The sequence below is a fragment of the Zingiber officinale genome, chromosome 6B, assembly GCF_018446385.1.
Source record: "Zingiber officinale cultivar Zhangliang chromosome 6B, Zo_v1.1, whole genome shotgun sequence".
NCBI classification, from domain to species: domain Eukaryota; kingdom Viridiplantae; phylum Streptophyta; class Magnoliopsida; order Zingiberales; family Zingiberaceae; genus Zingiber; species Zingiber officinale.
The window spans coordinates 64,753,910-64,772,943 of NC_055996.1; the positions used below are offsets into that span (position 1 = coordinate 64,753,910).

Consider the following 19,034-nt stretch of genomic DNA (forward strand, 5'->3'; position numbering starts at 1 on the left):
TGATGTCATAATTTATCAATATTTATATACGCGTGTTATGCATTTCACTTATAATAATGCAGTATGGACCAGCACGTTATGAAAAAAAAAGAAGTAACATGTGTTAGAGTGTATACTAAAAGCCTAGCTTTTGGTATAAACATTTATCTAGAAATAAGAATCACATTGGTCAAATGTCTACATTTATGATAGATGTAGTTGCTCAATTAATTTATATTGTAGATAACATGGTGTGTGGTGTCACACACAGAAGATCATGTTATCGGTTCCTTATAAATTATAAACAGTAGCTCACGACCAAGATGGAAAGGAACAAACCATTGGAAGGTCGTAGTGTAATTAGGTATTAGTTTATCTTAACTATATAATTACACTAGTACACTTAGAGTGTATTGAGTAGGATCATTTGAGGTCGTTCTTTTTATACTGACTTTATGAAGGAACAAAGACCTCAGTTATTATGGAAGTGTGTGCTCTTAATCCTAATATAATAACAAGCACATATATTTGATATTTATTTCTTTAATTTATCAATGGGTGAGATTTAGTTCGATAAATCAATAAGCCCGATAAGTTGGGAAATGATATCACTTATAGTGTGTGTTGTTGATTATAGAAGGAAACTATGTCCTAGTGATCTAGGTTGAGATTGTCCCCAAGAGGAGCTCATAAGGATTGTCATGTTAAACCCTGCAGGTGGACTTAGTCCGACATGACGATGAAGTTGAGTGGTACTACTCTTGGAGCTAGATATTAATTAAGCGAGTTGTCAGTAACTTACTTAATTAGTGGACATTTGTTATCTTAAACACAGGGAGACTAACACACTCATAATAAGAAGGAGCCCAAAATGTAATTTGGGATTGGTGCGGTAGTTCAATAATAGTTCTCTAGTGGAATGAATTATTATTGATAAAATTAAGTTGTGTGTTCAAGCACGGGATGCTTAATTTTATTGGGAGACCAAAACTAATTCCTCCTCTCGGTCCCTATCGTAGCCTCTTAATTATAGAGTACTATACCCACCTATACCCACCTTCTTACCCATCCTATAGGGGTCGGCCAAGCTAGCTTGGAGACCAAGCTAGGGCCGGCCATGGGTATGTTCATGGGTGAATTCATGTGGCCGTCCCTATTAAAATAAAAAGGAATTTTAATTTTAAAATTTTTCTTATGTGGAAAATATAATTTAAAAGAGAGTTTAAAAATTTAAATCCTTCCTTTTATAAGATTCTACAAAAGATTAAGAGAAGAGTTAAAATCTCTTTCCTTATTTGTAGATTAAAAGGTTGATTTTAATTTTGGTAAAAACTTTCCTTTTAATTATATTCATGATTTAAAAGAAAGTTTAAAAATTAAAAATTCTCTTTTATTAGTTTCTACAAAAGATTAAGAAAAGATTTAATATCTTTACTTATTTGTAGATTGAAAGGAGATTTTAATTTTTAGAGATAACTTTCCTTTTTGGAAATTATCCACATGTTTAAAAGAAAGATTTTAATTTATAAAATTCTTTTTATTAACCAATCATGAAGGGATTAAAATTATTGGAAAATTTTTTATAAATTTCTAGAAATAAATTAGGAAGTTTTAATTTTTTTGTTTTAATTAAAACTCTCCTTGTTTTGGGGAGAAGAGTGGCCGACCATTATAATTTGAAAAGAGAAAATTATTTTAATTAAATAAATTTTCCTTTTCAATGGCAAAAGAATTAAGGAAGTTTTTATTAAATTTTCCTTATTTGCCAAGACCAAGGATTATAAAAGAGGGGGTAGAGGAGGCTTCAAGGCTAACGACTCTATTCTATTTTTCCTCTCTTTTCTCCTTGGGTGTGGCCGGCCCTTTCTTTCCTCTCCTCTCCTTTGTGTGGCCGAAACCTTCTCATGGTGGAGATAGCTTTGGTGGCCGGATCTAAGAAGGAGAAGAAGGAGAGAAAAGAAGCCTCTTTTCTAGCATCCCTTGGAGTATGGTTGTGGTGGCCGAACCTCTTCATCCTAGGAGAAGTTTTGATGGCCGAAACTTGTAAGGAAGAAGAAGGTGCTTGGTGGTTCTCATCTCGGAAGATCGTTGCCCACACAACGTCCGAGGTTAGAAGAGGAATACGGTAGAAGATCAAGAGGTCTTTCTAAAAGGTATAACTAGTAATTTTTGTTTCCGTATCATACTAGTTATTTTTGGAAATAATACTAAATACAAGAGGCATACGATTCTAGAGTTTCGAATTTATTTTCGATATAGTGTTCTTTTGTTTTTCTTTCCCTTGTGATTTGATTGTTCTTTTCGGTTAACCTAAAGTTATTTTAGGAAATTAAATATTAGCTTTCCATAAAAGGTTTTGTCTAGTCGGTGGTGGTTGCTCCCATATCCAAGAAGGCCATGTGCCTCGCCACGTCAGTACTGGGAACCAATTATGCAAATTAATATTTAATGGAATTAATAACTTAAGGTGATTTGGGTCGAACGTGTTAAGTTCCGCAGGAGACCCAAGTCAAAACCTAAAAGAACGAATAGATTAAGTTTTGGATCAAACGTGTTAAGTTCCACAGGCGATCCAAAATTTAATTTAAAAGAACACATGGTAGCTAGGAAAAGGTTCAGACCTTTGTACAAAATTTTTGTACAGTGGAACCTCTAGGTTTTCCGAGTAGCAACCAACAACATGTGAGTACTCTTGTCTTGTAATTTATTGCTATCTAATCAACTAGATGGACCATTGTATAGATTTTCAGCATATATACAACGAGTTTTGGATAAATCTTCCTCTTTGTCTTTGAAATGTTAGACAGTATAATTCATAGTAAAGACAACTACATACTCGCAACTATTAGAATGTATTTGATTCAAATTATCATGTATAATTTTTATTATGCAATTATCAGATAATCACATAATCAAGATTATGAGAAATAAACTATAACCAAATATTGTTTGGTTCAATGTAAGTGATGCAACTAAAATTTATTTGTTTAAAGATTTTAATGAATAACGTAGTTTAATATTTTACTATATTACCCTCAGTTATAAAATCAACTATATTTAACTTTACGTTTTTTTACTTTTTATTTTTCATGTTTTTCTTTATTTATATATATATTTTTTATTTTTTTATTTTGTTTATTTTTTTTTTGATGTTTTTTTATTTTTTTTTTTCATTTTTTACTTTTTATTTATTTATTATTATTATTTTATTATTTACGTTTTTTTTATTTTTTTATTTTTAAAGTTTTTTAATTTTTTTTTACGTTTTTTGTTTTTTTTAAAATTTTTTATTTTTTTTACATTTTTTCTATTTTTTTATTTCTTATGTTTTTTTAACGTTTTTATTATTTTTTACTTTTTAAAAGTTTTTATTTTTTTTAATCATTTTTTATGTTTTTTCTATTTTTTTAATGTTTTTCTATTTTTTAAGTTTTTTACAATTTTTTATTTTTATTATTATTTTTATGGGTTTAGGGTTTAAGCTACAATTTTTTTATTATTTTTTATTATTTTTGGTAGATGAGACACGTGAAGGAGTAAATGCTAAGCTAGAATCTTGGAGGGAGACACTAGAAGAAAAAGGTTTTAAGCTTAGTAGATTAAAGACAGAATATATAGAATTTAAGTTTAACAATATTAGAAGTAATGAAACAATTGTTAAGATAGGAGAGGATGAGTTGCCCGGAACCGAGAGATTTAAATATTTAGGATCATTTTTACAAAATGATGGAGGGATTGAGAGAGACGTCTTACATAGAATACAAGCAGGATGAGTGAAATAGAGGGGAGCGTTGGGTGTTTTATGTGACCGTAAAGTACCTCTTAAATTTAAAGGTAAGTTCTATAAAATCGCTGTTAGACCTGCTCTGTTATATGGAGTTGAATGTTGGGCTATGACTCGAACACATGAGCATAAGATGAGAGTTGCAGAGGAGGATGTTAATGTGGATGTGTGGACATACGAAGATGGACAAAATAAGGAATGAGAACATTAGAGAGAAAGTCGGAGTTGCATCTATTGAGGATAAACTCCGAGAGACACGTTTAAGATGGTACGGACATGTACTTAGACGACCAATAAATATTCCAGTTAGGCGATGTGAAACTATGATAAATATGCATATCAAATGAGGAAGAGGAAGACAAAAAAAAACTTGGTTAGCAACAATAAAACAAGATAAAATTTATTTAAATATAAATGATGATATAATAGGAAATAGAGCTCAATGGCGTAAAAGGATTCATGTAGCTGACTCCACCTAGTGGGAAAAGGCTTGGTTGTTATTGTTGTTATTATTTTTATGATTTTTTTTTTAAATTTTAAATTTTTATTTTTTAAATTTTTCTGTTTTTTCTTTATGTTTTTCTTTTTTGTCACATTTTTCTCTTATATGAGGGTATTCTGGGTAAAAAAATTCGTTAACCCCGGAATTAAGAAAAATCTCAGTTTTCCGATTCCTACTTGCATGCTCCTTTTGTTAACGTGTCGAGCATGGAATATTACTCAGGAATTATCAATTACCTAAATCAAATAGGATTTTTGTTGATAATCAAGATTATCCAGAATAATCTCCAACCAAACGTATCCTAAGTATTTTGTCGAGTGACTTAGCTTGCTATTGTCTGATCAGATAAATGATGCAAATTTGAGGAGAAAATTATCGAGTCTTTAATCACACTCCTTCTTTGCCTATTGACTTGGTTATGCAAAAGTTTCAAGAAGAAATGATATTTGACAATTATGTCAATATGAAAGTTTTAAGGTGCATAATATAGTATCATATACATACCTTAATTCACCATAACTCTACTCTTTCCTTATCTTCCTATAAAATACGCAAGTACGACTAGACCTTCGAGACCGTTAAAAAAGTATGGTGATTTGCTCAAAGACATGGCTCAACAATGATAGGGTCACCAACATTTCTCTCTCCTTACAGCGCGTCATCTTTCTATCTCCATCCCCTCCACTTCAACAAGGTCTTCTACTGCGAGGAGGCACAATGGTTGCTCTGTGGGTTCGAATTGTTGATGAGATCGAATCAATACTTCACATCAATGTCACTCCTCATCCCGGAGTAAGAAAGAGAGCTCGCTCTACTCTTCTTGAAGAAAACAACAGTGTTCCACCATTTGGGGAGATGCTTCTTCCATCCCAACGGCTCTGTTTGGGATTACATCACTCTTCTCTCTAATGCAAGACAGAGATTAGAAATCCAAATACACTCAAAGATAGTCCCACACCTAGAATTTCGACGTAGGCAATAATACCATAGTAGTATAAAAGGAGAACTATTTTAATTATTTAAATCATCTTTGCGCTTGGGGCAATGTCGCAGCTAGTGAGGTTATAACCGAGGCGCGACAATTGCTAGTTGAAAACTATTTCCAAACCCCCTCTTTGGCTTGGGTTTAACTCATGCCATTGAGAATTTTTGGAAGGGCTCCCTCTAAAAAAGGGGAAAACCCTATAACTCTAGTTTTAAATTTTTTAATTAATTCTTTGAGTATGTAGGTTTTTTGTATGTTAATTAATTAGTGTTCATTTGGTTATGTTTTTTGGGAATAAACTATTCAAAATGCCCCTCAATAGAGCTAAAGCCTGCCATGATGATGTCAAAAGAATACTAGAAAAAAAAAATAATGAAAATTTCATTAGTCTACTACTAATGGAAGACCACAGAGCTAAAGTATTATATGAGATGTCAAAGTGGAATTTATAATTACTCATGTCAAGATAATGTAATATTGAGAGGAGTTACAAATCATAGGGGAGTGGCAACTCTTTCATTCACTCATTGTATCTCGGCTTTGTTCTATGACGGCTTCATGTGTCTAGCCCAAAACTTTCTAGGATGTTCGATCAATTCATTTATCATGAACCATAAGCTTTAAACTTTTGAACCTAAACCACGAAAGAAGCGACTTAAAATTTTGTATGATGGTCTAGCTCCTAGTTCCAAATGAATTTGCATTAGATCTTTTTGAATGGAGTCTTCAAGAGTTTCTTTGTGAAAGACCTCTTCATATAAGAAGTTGAAGGCCTCCTTCATAGTTATTGGATCACTAGTAGATCAATGACTCAGATTTCTATTTAGTTTGATCCAACGGCCCTTTATTTCATTCCACTGGATAAAGACTTTTTAGGTCTTTTTGTGAAGGTAACCTTTAGAAACTAATCTTAAAATTTCAATTTGAAACATTTAAATCAAAATCAAACTAAAATTGTTTTATATACAATTTGAAATCAAATTAAAATTTTCATAAAAATATAAATATTAACTAAAATTCACATGAAAACTGACTTGAGAATAAGAATACTAAATTTTCCTTGTCAAATACATTTTTTCAAGGCAAAGACTAAAATGGTGTGGTTGGCTTTCTCCTTGATAAGGTGCTTAGAAACATTATGTGTGTATCGTGTGAATAAATCATCAAGTATGACATCCCCGAACTGATGCACAATCAACGGTTCTAACACTGCACGAATACAATCCGCCACATTTTTTGCACTTTTTGTGTAGTTTGGTAGAGCAAAATTAAAAGAATGATCTTGTGAATCATCATCAAATGGGTCCCAACTTGATTCAAAGATCTCTACTCGATCCAAATTGAACAACCCTTCGTGATGTATCATTGATTTCACATCTTCAAGAAAAGGTCCATAAAGTGGCAAATTAAAAGTGTCAACCTTTTCTTCTAGTAAGATTCCCTAAATTCATATAGAAAAAATGACATTAGTTACATAATCATCTTTATATATTTAAATTGATTTATTTGATTAAAATGAATTATACTAGTTAAGTATTAACCTCTAAGACCATGGAATTAAGAGCTTCAGCAAGTAGTCCATAAAGATGACATAAGTCACCGTGCCCAGGAGTTCTCTTTCTTCTTCCTAGAAACGTCAGCACCATCCCACCTCCAATGTTCAATTCCGTATATCGTGACCTAAGGAATGTCAAAAAATCTTTTTGATATTGCTCTCTGTATGCTTTTTCTACTTGTGGCGTCGTCTCTGTCCAATAGATATTTCCTTTATTCAATGGAACACCTTGCTCATTTTCTAGTTCTTTGGGTACCTAACAGATTCAAATTATAATATTAGTTGACTAATAATATAATTTAATATAAAAAATCATTTAAAAAATATATATATTTCAACTAGGAAACTAATTGACAGGCCTTTTGCATGATACTATACTATTAGAGAGATTAAATAAGTACTTGCGAGAGCCACATTAGAGAGTAGGAAGAATGAAAGAAATGGACACTCGCACGAGGAAAAAGCCTTCCATAGAATGATCCTGGCACTCCGACCACATAATACGGCACTAGCAACTCCCCCTTAGTCTCCTCCTCCACTTTCTTCTTGAACTTATGTAGGGATTGGAAGACATAGTTGAAGTCATTCCCTGGGAGGTCGTTCAGAAAGAATTGCACCTCCAACGGCTTCTTCATCTCCATCATACGACGGAGTTCAACAATGATGTTGAGTACCTGATCAGAGACCACAAGGAACATGTTAGGACCATGGTCAGAGCAACTAAGATCAACAACAGCCATTTGCTCAAGGAGCAATGACTTACATACCTGAGAGACCACAATGAAGGTGTTGGGACCAGAAGAGCAACCGAGATCGACAATGACCATATGCTCAGGGACCAACTCCTTATACACTTCTTCGATGGCGTTCGCCAATATGGGCTTCGTTCGATAGATCGCTTTCTCCTGAGCAATCATACTTAGCAATCTAAATTTACTTACAAGGACAATAAATTAAAAGAAAATAAACTCCATATATAATTGCATTGATCGACTTGGAGCCTTGAGTTGGTGGCGTAACTAGTTTCGCCGGCGCCCCTGACCATGTGAAGAACTTGCTCCACCTTGAAACCCATCTCTCTCTCCCTCTCTCTGAAGGCCTGGCGTTTAATGAGGTATTAGATGTGAGGTTTAGAAAGCATGGCAGTAAAGTACATGGAGCGATGGAGGGTTATATATATATATATAAAATAGATCATGTCATCCTATACGTCATTGTGATAATGATGATGCCATAATTTGTCAATATTTATATACGCGTGTTATGCATTTCACTTATAATAATGGAGTATGGACCAGCACGTTATGAAAAAAGAGAAGGAACATGTGAGTCTTGTCTTGTAATTTATTGTTATAAAATCAACTAGATGGACCATTGTATATATCTTCAACATATATACAACGAGTTCTCGTTTTGGATTAATCTTTCTCTTTGAACTGTTAGAACAAGCAAAGTTTGATCTCAATTGTTGATTATATTGTGGTTTGTTGACTTTATTTTTTTTTTTCAAAAAAGGACAAAGTAGATGCTCTGAATACATTAAAAAAACATTTAAATGTGGATTTGTGTGTGAAATGCCTTTTAACAATATAATATTGCCCTTTAACAATATGGCTAACTGAGTTAAAAAAGGAGGATCCATCTCAAGTTGGTATTTCTAAATTGCTCTTTAACAATATTTCTACAAATTAATTATATTATTAGTTCATTCTATATGAAGAAGGCCTAAAGAATGATACAATGGTGCAGAAATACCTTTGTAGTTGCTATTGACAATAAGATGGTGTTGTCCATATATTGTTATTTGTTCTTGATGCCGCAGTCAACCTGCATGTGTTCTGATTGGTAAAGTTTTTTTTTTCCTCCTGTTCGGCCAACCTCAATGCCGCATAGCTCTGATGATGGCACATGTGACCCATCCGATGACAGGCAAGTGGAGAGAAGAAATGAGAATGAAATGGTGCAAGGAAGCTATGGGTGTTGTCCGAGAGTAAATTAAAAGATGTTTAAATTCAAATATATATGATATTGTTTTAAAAAAAAGGATTGATTTTTAAAACAATTTCTCTAAACTATAGAGTTGAGTTTATAGCATGGTGAGACTTGTTAGAACCCTAAGTGGTCTGAACTGCTGTTTTGATGTGTAATCAAACTAGTAAGTTATGTTTTGCTTGTGTGTGAGGAATTGAAAAGGATGAGGAGCATTGAAGACGGCAAACTTTAGCATAAGACAAAAAAAAGAAGAAGGATGACATAGAAAAGGAGCGAACGGGTTCGATACATCTGAAAGATGATAAGCTACGGAAAAGTACTTCGACATCCAAGGGACAAGAAGATAGAAGGAAGCATTCGCAAGGCTTAGAGAAATTTGACGACCAGAAAATCATTTTTGAGCAACTGAAAAAGCATTTTCGGTCGACCAAAAGTAAACGATTGGGAGAGGATCAACGAGTCTATCTGCCATGTCATCAAATGATTGTTGAGTAGATGAGCCTTATTTTTCATGTTAGCTCGCCATGTCAACAAACAGTCAAATCAAACACCGTTAAGTGGATGAGAGTAACTTGCACATTAGCTTTTCAGTCGATTGAACATGCCATGTTAGTATCTTGAGTAGTGGCTATAAAAGAAAACGAGGAGCTCAGTTGAAGAATAACACACTCGAACCACATTATATTTTTTTGTTCTTATAATTGTTATTCTTGCATTCAATTACTATAAGGGTCTACTCATAGTAGACAGGGGCATAGCCACCTTAAGAAGAGGGGGTGCGACCGCCCATATATATATATATATATATATAATCACTTTGAGTAGTTAATTCATCATCATTCAATGTCGAAAATTAAAATTGATCACATATTTGGAAAGTTCATGATCTAAATTATCCATTGGTACCACTTCTACGAGGAAATATTACGATTTGAAATGTTAAGTATTAAATTTTAAAAATAAAATATATAATAATAAATGGATGAACTAAATCGTAGGGAACAAAGTAAGGAAGCTAAATTAAAATTAAATCAAGTTTGAACTAAATTCAACGAGTAGATATGGAGATAAGTATTATGTTGGTTCAAATTAGAATTGATTTGAAGTTGAGTTATGACCGAACCAAGTTTAATATTTAAACGAGTTCAAATGATTTAAAAAGAATTAGGATATTTTGGACGAAATCTTTCATTTTTTTCTCTCCTTCTTCTCCCTATACATGTTACATCCTAACTGTACCGTATGCCACCCCTTCGCCCATTCTCTTCTTTTATTTTTCCCCTCTTCTTCCTCGTTTGCTTCTTCTCCTTCTCTTCTCCAACATTAGAAAACCTACAATTTTTTCCTCTCCTCTTCTAAAGCACAAAAGCTTTTTTCTTCTCATTTCTCTTCTCCAGCAAGCAAGAAATGTAACACCAGTTGCTGCCCTCTTCTAGCAACAAGATCAATTGCAACCATCAACCTCCCTATCTTCTTCCTCTTCTAGTATTTTTTTAGGATTTTATTAGCACGGCAAAATAGTCATGTCTTATCTTACCTTGCTCTCTTTGTGTTATTCCTGAGCTCACCAAAACTAGTCAAGGTTGCTAACAAAGAAAGTAAAGTTCTCCTTTCTTTTACTTCTTCCCATCTATTTTATCTTCTCTATTTTTCTCAAAATCAATGATCTTCCAAGAGTTATAAGTTATTCCTTCCTCGTTTCATGAATTTTTGAAAATTGCCCCTCCTAATCGAAAATCCTGGCTACGCCCCTGATAGTAGACATTCACAGTCTTGGGCTAGCAACCCATGGATTGTAAACCAAGTAATTAAACAATCAAGTCTCTTATTTTTTTATGTTTGTTTTATTTTTATAGCTTGTATGCGTCCTTGCTATGCCTTTAGCAAGCGAATTTTTAGTTTTTAATTTGCAGGTCACTATCCACCCCTCCTAGCAATTTGAACATTCCTACTGCACCAACAAGACTTAGGAGAGTGAAAAGAATCTATTGAATCAAATATCTTGATATTCCATCTTTGGATTACCAAGGTGGTAATGCTTTGAAGAAATCAACACCAAAGTGGTGATACTTTAACGAAATCAGCACTCATGATGCTTTGACGAAATCAATACCAAAGTCGCGATGCTTTGAAAAACAATACCAAGATGGTGATATTTTGACAAAATCAATACCAAGATGGTGATATTGTGAAGAAATCAACACAAAAGTGGTGATACTTTGATGAAAATAACACCAACATTGTGATGCTTTGACGAGATCAACATGGGTGATGCTTTAAAGAAATTAATACCAAGATAGTAATGCTTTAAAGAAATAATTGTTTCTTGAAATCAATACTATGTGGTGATATTTTGACAAAAAGAGCACCAAAATGAACATGTTTTCACCAAACTAACACCAAGGTTTTTTTTTATTTTGATTTTTTTTTTCTTGTACTTAACTATTAATACACACACATTACTTTAATTTTTTAAAAATTATTAAAATTTTGAAATTTAAAATGAATAAATAAATTTAAGAGATCATTTTTTTTAAAATGAGTGTTTTAAAATTTTTAATAGTTTTTATATAATTTTTTTTGATAGAATAATTAATTTTTTATTTTAAACCCCAGGTCGTCAATTTCTGAGAATCGAACCCTAGCCATTAGACTAGAGATTCTATGCGGCCACCATCTGTACTACGCCATGAGGGATGAATTTAGTAGAAGAAGATAGATAAAGTTTTAGTGATATATGTATCATATTTGCTACTATTTGTAAAATTGGTCTGTAATGTGAAAATATACAATATACACAAATGGTATTTATGTTGTCCATCACTGTGTGGGGGAGATTTATGGAACAATACCAACAATATGATGCCCTCCATTACTTATTTAGGGCTCTTCAGAGGTGCTCTACTGTGATGCTAAAGTTTAGCTAGATCATAGTTCTAGTATCCAACATACTAGGCCTACCTTGGGCCTAATATGAGATCATACTAGGCCCTTATTAGTGCTGATCTCCCAAGACTAGACCCACATTGTTTCTTGATCAGAACCAAGGTTTGATACTATGTCTACTTTCTCCTTGCTTAACCCTTTCTAGTGATTCTATGTTTGTAGAAATCCAAATAGTCTAGGTCCATCAATGAGATTCGGTCAAAATCCACCGTGGACCTAAACAAGTCCGATTAACCCCTTCCAAGTTTGGTGGTTTATGAGGATGCATGAAGCCTAACGGTGCCTTCTATTGCATATTTAGGGCTCTTTGGAGATGCTCCAATGTTACAATAAGTTTCAATTAGAACATTGACCAGGTATCTGTAGACTACGCATGCCTATGTAACCTGATATGGGATTATATCAGACCCAATGTAATACTCATATCTTGATATCTGGCTCACTTTATTCCTTGATCAGAATCAAATTTTGATACCATATCTGTTGGTTGCTACTTGGAAAACCTGGAGGTTCCATTGTACAAAAATTTTGTACAAAGGTTTGAAACTTTTCCTAGCTACCATGTGTTCTTTTAAATTAAATTTTGGATCGCCTGCAGAACTTAACACGTTTGATCCAAAACTTAATCTATTTGTTCTTTTAGGTTTAGACTTGGATCTCTTGCGGAACTTAACACATTCGATCCAAATCACCTAAGTTATTAATTTCATTAAATATTAATTTTCATAATTGGTTCCCAGTACTGACGTGGCGAGGCACATGGCCTTCTTGGATATGGGAACAACCACCACCGACTAGACAAAACCTTTTAAGGAAAGCTAATATTTAATTTCCTAAAATAACTTTAGGTTAACCGAAAGGAACAATCAAATCACAAGGAAAAGAAGAAAACATAAGAACACTACATCGAAAATAAATTCGAAATACTAGAATCGTAAGCCTCTTGTATTTGGTATTATTTCCAAAAATAACTAGTATGATGCGGAAAGGAAAAATTATTAGTTATACCTTTTAGAAAGACCTCTTGATCTTCTACCGTATTCCTCTTCTAACCTCGGACGTTGTGTGGGCAACGATCTTCCGAGATGAGAAACCACCAAAACACCTTCTTCTCCTCCTAGCTAGGTTCGGCCAAAACACAAGATTCACCAAGGAAGAAGAAAAACCCCAACCAAACTCCAAGGGATGCAAGCTTTCTCTCCTTCTTCTTCTTCTTCTTCTCCAAGTAGTATCCGGCCACCACAAGAGCTCCAAGGGAGATGAAGAATTTTGCCACCACAAAGAGGAAGAGAGGGAGAGAGGATGACCGGTCACAACACCAAGGAAAAGAGGGAGAAAATAATAGAGGTTGTCACCTATGAAGGCACCCCCACCCCTTCTTTTATATTCCTTGGCTTTGGCAAATAAGGAAATTTATTTATAATAAAATTTCCTTAACTTTCCTTGACAACAATTAATTAAGAAAAATTAAATAAAATTTCTTAATCAATTAATCATGGCCGGCCACCTCAAACAGTGCCTCGTCGTAGTGGGAGGGTTGTAAGGCAGCCTGAGAGATTCATGTTTTTGGGAGAGTCTTCGGACTTGATCCCGGGTAAACATGAACCTGATCCCCGGACATATGACGAAGAACTCCAAGATATAGATGCAGCATCTTGGCAAAAGACAATGAATTCTGAAATAGAGTCTATGTACTCTAATAAGGTCTGGGAGCTTGTAGAACCACCTGATGGTGTAAAAGCCGTTGGATGCAAGTGGATCTACAAAAGGAAAAGAGGGACAGACGGGAAGATAGAAACCTTTAAAGCTAGGCTTGTTGCGAAAGGGTATACTCAGAAAGAGGGAATCGACTATGATGAGACTTTTTCACCGGTAGCTATGCTTAAGTCTATCCGGATACTCTTATCCATTGCTGCTCATATGGATTATGAGATTTGGCAAATGGATGTCAAGACAGCTTTCCTTAATGGAAGTCTTGAAGAGAACATCCATATGAAGCAACCAGAAAGGTTTATTAAAAAAGGCAAAGAGCATCTAGTGTGCAAGCTCAATCAGTCTATTTATGGACTGAAGCAAGCTTCAAGATCTTGGAACATCCGGTTTAATGAAGTAATCCAGTCATATAGATTTATTCAGTGTTCGGATGAGTCTTGTGTATACAAGAAATGTAACAGAAATGTGGTGGTATTTCTTGTACTATACGTAGATGATATTTTGTTAATTGGCAACAATGTCAAGATATTATCGGACGTAAGGGTATGATTGTCCAAACAATTTGATATGAAGGACTTAGGAGATTGTGCACACATTCTTAGGATCAAAGTAATAAGGGATCGCAAGAAAAGAATGTTGTGTCTGTCCCAAGCTTCATATATAGATACAGTCCTTGCTCGTTTTAGCATGCAGGATTCCAAGAAAGGTTTCTTACCTTTTAGGCATGGAGTAGCTCTATCTAAAGAGATGTCTCCGAAGATATCAAAGGAGATAGAGGACATGAAAGCAGTTCCTTATGCTTCGGCTGTAGGAAGCCTAATGTATACAATGCTATGTACGAGACCTGATATCTGTTTTGCCGTGGGCATGGTTAGCAGATATCAGAGTAACCCTGGACAAGGACATTGGACTGCGGTAAAGCATATATTAAAGTACCTGAGAAGGACTAGAGATTATATGCTAGTTTACCAAGCAGACGATTTGCTCCCTGTGGGTTACACAGATTTAGATTTCCAATCAGATAGGGACAACAGTAAGTCTACATCAGGCTATGTGTTTACTTTAGGAGGTGGAACCATTTCATGGAGGAGTGTTAAGCAGAAATGCGTTTCGGACTCAACCATGGAAGCTGAGTATGTAGCAGCCTCTGAGGCAGCTAAAGAAGCAGTATGGCTCAGGAACTTTCTAATGGACTTAGATGTGATTCCTGGTTTGCCCAAAATCATCACAATTTATTGTGATAATAGCGGTGCAGTTGCAAACTCGAAGGAACCACGAGCCCATAAGGCAAGTAAACACATAGAGCGCAAGTACCACCTGATACGAGATATCGTGAAGCGAGGAAAAGTTGTCATCGCCAAGATTACATCAGCGGATAACCTGGCAGATCCTTTCACTAAGGCCCTTCCGGCGAAAGCTTTCGATCGACATGTGGAGGGAATGGGAATCAGATGTATGGCAGAAGATATGGCAACTTAGTCATTAGTATAAGTGGGATATTGTTAGAGTGTATACTGAAAGCCTAAGCTTTTGTAAACATTTATTTTGAATAAAGAATCACATTTGGTCAAATTATCAACATTTGTTTGTAGTTGTTCAATTAATTTATATTGTAGATAACATAGTATGTGGTGTCACATGCAGAAGATGATGTTATCAGTACCTTATAAATTATAAACAGTAGCTCACGACCAAAATGGAAAGGAACAAACCATTGGAAGGTCGTAGTGTAGTTTGGAATTAGTTTATCTTAACTATATAATTACACTAGTACACTTAGAGTGTATTGAGTAGGACCATTAGAGGTCGTTTATTTTATACTGACTTTATAAAGAAACAAAGACCTCAGTTATTATGGAAGTGTGTGCTCTTAATCCTAATATAATAACAAGCACATATATTTGATATTTATTTCTTTAATTTATCAATGGGTGAGATTTAGTTCGATGAATCAATAAGCTCGATAAGTTGGGAAATGATATCACTTATAGTGTGTGTTGTTAATTATAGAAGGAAACTGTGTCCTAGAGATACTAGGTTGATAATGTCCCCAAGAGGAGCTCATAAGGATTGTCATGTTAAACCCTGCAGGTGGACTTAGTCCGACGTGATGATAAGGTTGAGTGGTACTACTCTTGGACTAAGATATTAATTAAATGAGTTGTCAGTAACTCACTTAATTAGTGGACATTCAATATCTTAAACACAGGGAGACTAACACACTCATAATTAGAAGGAGCCCAAAAAAAATGTAATTTGGATTGGTGCGGTAGTTCAATAATAGTTCTCTAGTGGAATGAATTATTATTGATAAAATTAAGTTGTGTGTTCGGGGCGAACACGGGATGCTTAATTTTATCGGGAGACCAAAATCAATTCCTCCTCTCGGTCCCTATCTAGCCTCTTATTTATAGAGTACTATACCCACCTATACCCACCTTCATACCCATGATAAGGGGGTCGGCCAAGCTAGCTTGTGGTTCAAGCTAGGGCCGGCCAAGCCTTGATTCATGGGTGGCCAGCCCTAGCTTGAACCCAAGCTTAGGTGGCCGGCCCCCATTAAATTAAAAAGAATTTTAATTTTTAATTTTTATTATGTGGAAGATATAATTTATTAAAGAGAATTAAAATTAAAATATCTCTCTTAAAAGGATCTACAAAAGATTAAAGAAAGAATTCCAGGTGCAGACAATTGGGATTGAATCCCGACCTCTGATAAGTAATTCCTAAACTCTCCTAAGAGGTATTCGCCACCACGATCAGACCGTAGTGTTTTGATACTTTTACCTAGTCGTTTCTCCACATCAGCTTTGTATTCTTTGAACTTATCAAAGCACTCGGACTTGCGGTGCATTAGGTAAATGTATCCGTATCTTGAATAATCATCTATAAAAGAGACAAAATATTCAAAATCACCTCTTGCCTGGACAGACATAGGACCACACAAATCAGAATGAACCAATTCTAACACTTCTTTGGCTCTATACCTCTTGGCCTTAAACGACCTCTTGGTCATTTTACCTTCCAAGCAAGATTCACAAGTTGGAAAATTTTCTAACTCTAATGAACCCAAAAGTCCATCGGCTATAAGCCTCTGAATCCTACTTAAGTTAATATGACCAAGCCTTAGATGCCAAAGATATGCTTGGTTCATTTCCGAAGGTTCTTTTCTCTTATTTGAGTTAGAAGATGAGTTATAAATTTTCATGTTTTGCTTTGTGAGAGAAATTGGATTTAAAGTATACAAATTGCCAACTAATGCACCAGAACAGATAATCACTTTATTTCTCTTAATAACTACATCGTTACTAAAAGAAACTGAATATCCATCTAAAAACAGTTTAGAAATTGAAATTAAATTCTTTCTAAAACTGGGTACATAAAGATAATTTCTTAAAACTAAATTTCTATTTCTACTAAAAGATAAGTAGACATCTCCCACTGCAACAGCTGCCACCTTAGTAGCATTGCCCATGTAGACGGTAATCTCTCCTTCAGATAGTCGTCGGGTTTCCTGGAATCCCTGCAAGGAATTGCAGACATGATCAGTGGCTTCCGTATCTACACACCAGGTGCTGGTAGATAACACCGCTAAACATGTTTCAACAACTAGAGCATGAGATATACCTTTGTTTTGGTTCCTATGAGGACAGTCCGCCTTCCAATGTCCTGACTGCTTGCAGATGAAGCACTTGCCCTTCGGCTTCTTCACTCCAGCTTTAAATCCTGTACTCTGAGATTTATTCACTTTCTTTGCTGAGCCAGCTTGTTTCTTCTTCTTCTTTCCTCTCGGTTTAGAAGTAGAACCATTTTCAGCATAGTGAATTTGAGAATTATGACGAAATAATCCTTTTGCTACTTGAAGTTCTGTCAGTAGTTCCGCTAATGAATATATCCTCTTATTCATATTATAGTTCAGGCGGAACTGCTCAAAACTTCTAGGTAGCGTTTGGAGGATCATATCGATCTGGGTTTCCCCATCAATTTCTCCTCCAAGGATCTGTATTTCGTTCAGATAAGCCATCATCTTTAGGATATGATCCCTCACAGGAGTACCCTCTTGCATGGTGGCTGTCATTATCTTTCTCATGGCTTCTTGCCTAGAAGCCCTATCCTGATGACCAAAGAGTTCCTTGAGATTGTTCATAATATCATAAGCTGTTGGTAAATCTTGATGCTGATGTTGCAATACATTTGACATTGAAGCCAAAATGTAACACCGCGCCATCTCATCTGCTTTTACCCATTTCCTATGATATTCAATCTCCTCTTGGGTAGATTCACCAGTAGGTGCTTCAGGGCAAGGCTCAGTCAGTACAAATTTATAGCTTTCAGCAGTAAGAACAATGTCCAGGTTCCTTTTCCAATCTATGTAATTAGGTCCAGTAAGTCTATTCTGTTGAAGTATGATGGACAGTGGGTTGAAAGTCATCCTAAGAATCACAAATAACTTTTGGTCAGAACTCTAAATTTAGAATAATATTGATTCCTCAAACAATACTATTTTAAATTAACCAACACCTCAAAACACCGTGAATTTTGTATGCTACGATAGTGTGGACGTATACAAATTCAACATTTGTAAAAGGAGGGTTTTAACCCATTAATTTTATTATCTTGTCAACCTAACTTTTTGACAAATAAAATTAATAGTTGGTGTTTTTTGGTCACACAAATAATAGCTGTGACTCCGATGGGGAGGATACTATTAGATGTGCCTAAGTGTATACCATTACTTGACACTAAGTCCATTAATAAGATTATGCCCCTTCCGATGGGGAAGATCACACGCTCTTAATTAACTTCCTATAGTCATCCAAAATGGAAGTCTGTTCTAGTGATCCACAAACAATCTCATCCGATATGGAGGAAGGCACTCAGAGCCAACGCGCAAGCTTGTTTGCATCACTTACAAACCAGTAATGGAGACCATGGGATTTACTTAAAAATCCCTCTCCCACTTAGTTATTTATAAATGAGGAATTTTAACTATGCTAGCCTACTAAACATGTATACTAACATGCACACACAGCACAAAATAAAAGCAATAAATAGAAAATCTAATTTTTAACTATTATGTCTTTTATCTATAGTTGTCCTCCGTGTGTTGTCATCCCAAGCTGCTGTCATATTTGGCCACCGCCACCGGGTCTAGCTGACACATCCATCTTGTTCCTTGTTCCGCTGCGTCTCTGGTCCTCAGAAGGTTCCACGCTTTGCAAGATTCGATCCGCGACATAAATAGAATTTTATAATTTTGATCCTATATTCCATAAAAGGAATGTACATGTATCTAAATCAAAAATAAAATCATAATAAAACTAAATACAGCTCCTGCTGTATTTTATAATACAATCATGCATACACATATAAATGCCCTTGACATGTCCAAGGGTCCAATCACATACATAAAACTATAAGCCATAATAGTTGGATCCTGCATCCACAAAGTTAGCACATCCTACTATTATCCTGCCTAAATTATGTATGACATGTGCATAATTAAACTATTACCAAATACACACCCTATCTCTGATACCAATTGTTGGTTGCTACTTGGAAAACCTGGAGGTTCCAC

General features: G+C 34.9%; 1 protein-coding gene and 1 non-coding gene across 2 annotated transcripts; one reads left to right on the plus strand and one right to left on the minus strand.

Annotated features, from left to right (window-relative positions):
* The first annotated feature begins 5,291 nt into the window (after positions 1-5,291).
* Positions 5,292-5,447, plus strand: LOC121993288. The gene has a single exon (XR_006115154.1). It is a non-coding gene; the product is annotated as a U4 spliceosomal RNA (small nuclear RNA).
* An 837-nt stretch (positions 5,448-6,284) lies between these two features.
* On the minus strand, positions 6,285-7,934 carry LOC121990240 (anthranilate O-methyltransferase 2-like). The gene is made up of 5 exons (XM_042544414.1): positions 7,800-7,934; positions 7,573-7,710; positions 7,207-7,479; positions 6,792-7,061; positions 6,285-6,691 (listed from the first exon to the last, which is right to left on the minus strand). Exons 1-5 carry the CDS (start codon positions 7,878-7,880, stop codon positions 6,314-6,316), a joined length of 1,140 nt encoding a protein of 379 aa, XP_042400348.1. The 5' UTR covers positions 7,881-7,934; the 3' UTR covers positions 6,285-6,313.
* Between the last annotated feature and the right edge of the window lie 11,100 nt (positions 7,935-19,034).